This window comes from Otolemur garnettii, unplaced genomic scaffold, assembly GCF_000181295.1.
Source record: "Otolemur garnettii isolate 467f Iridium unplaced genomic scaffold, OtoGar3 scaffold00119, whole genome shotgun sequence".
Taxonomy (NCBI): domain Eukaryota; kingdom Metazoa; phylum Chordata; class Mammalia; order Primates; family Galagidae; genus Otolemur; species Otolemur garnettii.
The window spans coordinates 1,685,840-1,692,410 of NW_003852514.1; the positions used below are offsets into that span (position 1 = coordinate 1,685,840).

A 6,571-nucleotide genomic window follows, 5' to 3' on the forward strand; every position below is an offset into this window, starting at 1 on the left:
AAAAAAAAAAAAAAAAAAAAATTTATTGTCAGATTCTTTTCTACAATGAATAAGTGCAAGATTTTCTTTGCATACTTGAGAAAATATGCAAATAGAGCCCAAAGAGACCTTGTTTTGCTTTACTTTGTATATTATTGTGTTCAGAGTAGGGTTAGCAAATGCCTGTTGAGGTCTGGGAAGTAGAATGAAAGGATCAGGCTGAGAATGAGGAATGGTAGAGATTGTGGCAATTGGGAGAACATATGCTCTTTGTAAAAGGGAGAGCTCATCCTGATTGTTGCCATGCAAGAATGTGGGTCTGTGGCTTGGCGCCTGTAGCATAGTGGTTATGGCTCCAGCCACAATGCACTAGGCTGGTGGGTTTGAACCAGCCCAGGCCAGCTAAAACAACGATTGACAACCTCAACAAGAATAGTCGGGTATTGTGGTGAGTGCCTATAGTCCCAGTTCCTTGGGCGGCTAAGGCAAGAGAATTGTTTAACTCCAAGAGTTTGAGGTTGCTGTGACCTGTGATGCCACAGCACTCTACCAAGGGTGACCTAATGAGACTCTGTCTCAAAAAACAAACAAACAAGCAAAAAAGAATGTGTCTAGTTTGAACAATTTTCTAATTTTTTTCAAGGAAAGCCAGAAATTTGCATTTTTGTACTATCTCCTGACTTTTAACTGTTGGCAACTAAATGAAATCATTTCAAAGCATTTTATAAGCCAAACAAAATAATTATGCAGATGAAATCTGGCCTCCAAATTAGTACTTTTTTATTTTCTGGGCTTAGAACACCATAGTTAATTCTTACAGCTTTCTTGAAGGGATGGTGTAGATCCAGTAGTAACAGAATGCTGCAAGATTTCTGGATACAAGTGGTTTTACAGTGGTTTTGGCACTTCCTGACTGATGCTGAGTATGTCTATTCTCATTTTAGGGTATGGTCAGACAGGTCCAATGTCTCGGCGAGCTGGTTATGATGCTGTTGCTTCTGCTATTTCTGGTCTGATGCACATCACAGGGCCTGAGGTAGGTATCCTTCTTTAGAATATCCATATTTTTTTTCCCTACGTAGTCTGAAGAGATTTTACTTTTTACTAACCCGTAGGATCAAACTTGAGTTAATTTTAGAAAGAAACCCAGTACAGTGAATGACTTATTAAAGTAAAATGGAAGTGTTCATCACAAATGTATTTGAAGATAACCATCAATTTGGCTCGATGGAAAAGAGCAATATTTTTAGCAATACATTTAGGGGTCAATGTATTTTTCATATTTATTATATTATTCAAGTTTAATATAGTCACCTTCATGTGGTTTAGGAATATTCTTTCTTTGAAATAGAATAGCTGACTAAACTAGACCTCAGCTGTCCATTTCTACTAGAGGGCATTGATTTGTCATAGCAGAAATTTCCCTCTTTTATCTGCAACATTAGAAGTAGTTACATATTTGAAAATTTGTTAATTAAAGCTTCAGGTATAGTTGTATCTGATTTGTCATATGCCTTAGATTCTGGCCTTAAAAGAATTATTTGGTTTTATAATAATCTCTCTCCATTGAAGGTGAATTGTGGAGTTCCTAAAAAATATACATAGATGTCCAAAATATAGTTGGTTAAATAAAAAAAAAATTGACCCCTAGATAAAACAGTATAAATGGTATTAAATTAAGTAAAAAAAATAGTATAAAAACCTAGTAAATAAAAATATTTAAAGACATCTATTTTAAATAAACTGGATTGGTAAAATTAAAATTTTTGTTCTAGTTCTAGTAGATATTCTTTCCCTGAATCACTTATTTTAGTTGATTCTTCAGGAAATATTTCAGTGTTGGGATGAACTGATGCAGAGTGATCTCATGTCTTCTCTTTTGCAGTCTTCTATATATTAGTTCAAAGCAGCTATTGGAGTTTGATGTTTTGAAATCTAAGGTCTCTCATATATATATATTTTTAATGTCTGTGGCCTTTCCTTAAAATATTTGAGGGTACTGTTTTCCTTTCCATACATTGAGAGAATGGAGCATCAACATATCTCTTTTTGTTCTATCCTGTAGAATGTCATATGGCCAAGACATTGTTATTGTGAGTACTTTTATTTAAGGCCACTGTCCTCAGTTGGGAATATGTGAAAAGATCTGGGACATTTGAATATGTATATTCAAATGCTAAAATGAATAAAATTAAAAACTTTAAAGGTATGGAATTATTGTAGTTCCCTTAGTACTCTTTACTATATTCTGATAGGGATAATCACATAGTATGTGCTCAGCCTTATTTGTTAACAGCGGTCTTTATCTTGTGTGTTACCCTACTTGAGTGATTTTTGTTTTAGTTGAACAAACAGTAACAACAATGTTTACTGAGTACTTACTATGTGCCAAACATTGCTTTATATAGTTTACATGTATTAAGTAAACTTAACTCCTATATACTGTATCTCTTTCACATGGACACACCTCTCATTTCCTAATTAAGTCATGCACCAATCCAATGAATAGTTATTGCATGTATTTCCTACCATGTGGTGGGAACTGTGGTAGTCACTAGAGATTATTCAGGCCACAGGACAGGCATGGTCTTTACTCTTCTGAAGCTGTCAAATGGGAAATGCAAAACATTAATAGAAAATATTCATTACATACAAATCAAAAGAACCTGGAAGAAGAGTACAGGGTGCTCTTCTGTAGTTAAAGCTCTTAACATATATAACAGTGTGCCTCAGACCATTATTATATTAATACTTCTAAAGATCTTCACAAAATGTGTTTTGACAGTAAAAGACAAAAGCAGATTTCAGAGAATCAGGCCATGCTGAAAGTTCCCCTTAAGAGAGTTGTTTTTATTTATCTTCCCAGCAATATATTATAATTCTCTAAACCTCTCAGCAAAGTTTGCACAAGAAGGGTAAGTTTGAAAGCTCTGGGTAATATTTTTCAGTAGACAATGCACAGGCAGTATTGCCAGTTATATCCGTTGCATGTGGCCTTTAACTGCCCAGCCACGTACCTGTGCTGTAGCATAACTCCATGTTGGCAGATGACTGATTGAGATCCAGGCCTCTCTGTCATCAGGAGGCTTTATTGCATGACCCTACACAGTGAAGCATAACATTGTCAGGATGGTCAGTGAGGGAGGGCATCTCTGAGTGCCAGATATCTGAAGTAGAACTGGTAAGCATTATCTAGTGACCAGAGAACCTGGTAGGTTTGTGGAGCCAAAAGAAGGGTAGTGTCATTGTATTATTGTGAACTAGCAAAGAAGGCGTAAAACAAGGTTGTAGAGGTAGGGAACAGTGACTGAACTTATTGTTTGTGGACTTATATTACTTTGTAGTTCAATGAGAAAAGAAGACATATTAGTATATATAAATATATTTGTGGTGATGATCTCTTATATTTCTGCCTAGAAATCAATGATGTCCCAAAGGTTAGTATTATAATGAAAAAACTCAAAATGCATATTAAAAATAATAATGTCATTTTTATCTAAAAGGGGACATATCTAAATGTATAACATAGGGTTAAATTTATGAAAGCAATCTTTATAATGAGATTTAAGGCAAACAAGTTACAGTTGACTGACACTAAATCTAAAATATAGTTTTTTAAGATAGCTGTGGTATTGTCAGATATGATTCATATTTGATTATGGAGAGGAAGAGAACTGATTTTAAGTACCTACACTGTGCTAAGCCCATGCTAAATGTTCTATATATGCTATTATCTCCTTTGATGCTCACGTAGATATGTCCAGGTAGATATTGATAAACTGTGTAACTGAAGCTTAGAGGCTTAACTAGCTTGTTCAGAGTGCCCAAGGATGTGAAGAGCTAAAGTGGGGAACCCCCACTCTGCTTTACGCTTATAGCCTGTAATGTTCCCGCTTTCTATGATGCTGCTGAGTAAATCCCGCTGTCTGTTGTATTTGTATCTTGCTTCTGTAGCTGCTCAGTATACAGTCTACTGCTTTACAGTATAGTAAATAGACCATTTTGAATAGTGAGAATGCATTCCACTTAGAGTCAGGGGCCCTAACTCTAAATCACTCCTATGCAATGTTTATTGATCACCTAAAATGGGCTTCAGTAGAAAGCCTCATAAGAAAGATCATGATCTTTGCTTTGATCATTGCTGTATCTCTATACATAGAACAGAGCCTTAGTAAATGCTTTCAGTAAACATGTGTTGAGTGAATGAATAAATGAATACTTAGCATTGTGCTGTACATTCTTGAACACATACAGCTTCCTGTGTTTCAGTGAAGGGTGCATATGGAAGTAAAGTTCACATACCTCTTCTATGAGATATTGTAAATAGCAAATAAAATGTCTTTTATAAAATGTGAAAGCCTGACATTGTGTATGATGTAAGGTGAGATACCTGAGAATCAGCAGTATAAGAGAAATGACTGTGGATGTTCAACAAAAACATTCAGTAGAATGTTCAATTTTATTCATAACAGGAAAAAAACTGGAAACAACTCCAATGTTCATTAAAAGAACAGTGGAGAAATTCTGGTATATTCATACTATGAAATGCCATATACCAATAAAAATATACGGTTAATACACACAATAATTGAAAGAACCACAAAAGCATTATATTGAGCAAAGGAAGCCAGACATGAAGAATGCCTTGTGTGGTTCTGCGTAATCCTGAGCTACACTCTCAGAGTTACTGATCTGCAGGCAGAGCCCACGAACATGCATGTTTAGTTGCCTAACGGCTTATGATAAGTGTGGCTTGTGGACCACAGTTGGGAACAGTTAGAGGAGGCATTATTATTAAAAACTTTTTTCCACTGGAAGTAACATAGATTCTTTCATAGACTTGAACAGAAGTTAGTGACTTATTAAGGCCTATATATTATGCTTAATTTATAATTCTATGCTTTGAATAAAATAATATTCCATAATTTTTCACATTTATGGCTCTGTGCTAACCAGTTATTACTCAGAAGGAAATATCTGTTTATATACCAATTTTTTAATGCATAAGGACTAGGAGGAAATTGAGAATGAAATCAATGAGTATGAGAGAATTTGGAAAGTAAATGACTCAGACATATGTGATACGTATTCTCTGTAATAATTCAACTATAAATTATGGCACACTTAAACATCAAGAAGTACTATACTGATTAATCTTCATGAACAGAGATGTATTACCTATGTGTGTATAGTAATATTAGTTACCAAAATGTTAGTTTATAAGTAACAGTTGACTTGGTCAGATGTATACTCATGGAAAAATTAGAAAATAATAGAAAAATGCATAGAATTAAGTGGATCAGAGTATTACTTCAGGGAAATGATGGGAGTTGAGTTGCATGATACCTTGAAAGATGGATATGATTTGGGTGAATTGAGATATTCTCAGTGGAGATCACACAGTGAACAAAGACAGGGAAGCAGATCCGAAAAGCAACTGGCCAATTATAGAAGAGGTGAGGGTTAATAAGGTTTCAAGGTGTTGAGGGAAGGTAAGTTGAGGCTATCTAGAGTCTTCAAGATCAAGTAAAGAAGTTTGGATGTTGTTTGGTGACAGTAAAGTTAGAGAAATTTTACAGAAGGGGAGTGACATGATGAAAGTTGTGCTTCATAAGACTAGTTTGACCTAAGTGTGCAGAATAGATTAAATCAACGTTACAAGCATTACTTCTGAGATATTTATGTCCCCTTTGAAAAACTAAGGAAATGCAGTTACCGAAGAGAAAATGCTCTTAAATTGCTATCAAAGACACTTTATTATTTAGTTTATATTTAATTTGTTTTTTAAGGAGGTAAGGCATTCACATAATATTAAATCCACAAGGTGCATAAGCAGGTTGACCATACAATTTTTCATATAAACCAGGACACTTTTAAGAGAGCAAGAAGGCTCTCTATATGATAACATTGGGGCGTAAACAGGGTCTTTCTCTTACATACAGAGTCTGCAATATCAATCTCCTTTCCTCTCTCTCCATCCCACCTTCTTCCCCCTCACATCCTTGGAGAGATATTCTATTCAAATCCAAGAAAAATAGTCTACTCCCACTTTTTAGAAATTAATTGGTAACATACTTTCTCAATGCTTTTTAAATCCCATTTTTTAAAAAATGGGTTATAGTTTCTGTATAATAAAATGAAAAATCTTAAAGGTAGAGTTCAATGATTTTTTACAAATATATACATCTGAATAAACACCACCCAGTTCAAGATGTAATATATTTCCATGAGCCCAGAAAGATTTTATATCTTTTCCCAAACAATACTACCTCATTCCAGAGGCAACTGTTATTTTGCCTACTAATACCTCAGTTTTACCCCTTCTATACATAGAATCATAAAGTGCGTTCTTCATGTCTGGCTTTCTTTGTTCAATATAATGCTTTTGAGGTTCATTCAGTTGTTGTATTAGTAGTATGTTTTTTATTGGTGTATGGTATTCCATTGTATGAATATACCAGAGTTTCTCTACTGTTCTTTTGATGAACATTTGTTTCCAATTTTTTTCTTTTCTTTGTTTATTTATTTTTTATTAAATCATAGCAGTGTACATTATCATGGGGTACGGTATACTGTTTCTTTTTTTTTTTTT

At 34.4% G+C, this 6,571-nt stretch overlaps 1 protein-coding gene across 2 annotated transcripts in view; it reads left to right on the forward strand.

The window, feature by feature from the left end:
• Positions 1-6,571, forward strand: part of SUGCT (succinyl-CoA:glutarate-CoA transferase) — a 771,296-nt gene that overhangs the window by 66,041 nt on the left and 698,684 nt on the right. For both annotated transcript variants that reach the window (XM_023517742.1, XM_023517743.1), the window contains exon 7: positions 924-1,015. In XM_023517742.1, coding sequence (XP_023373510.1) covers positions 924-1,015 — 92 coding nt within the window. The remainder of the gene's footprint in view (positions 1-923; positions 1,016-6,571) is intronic.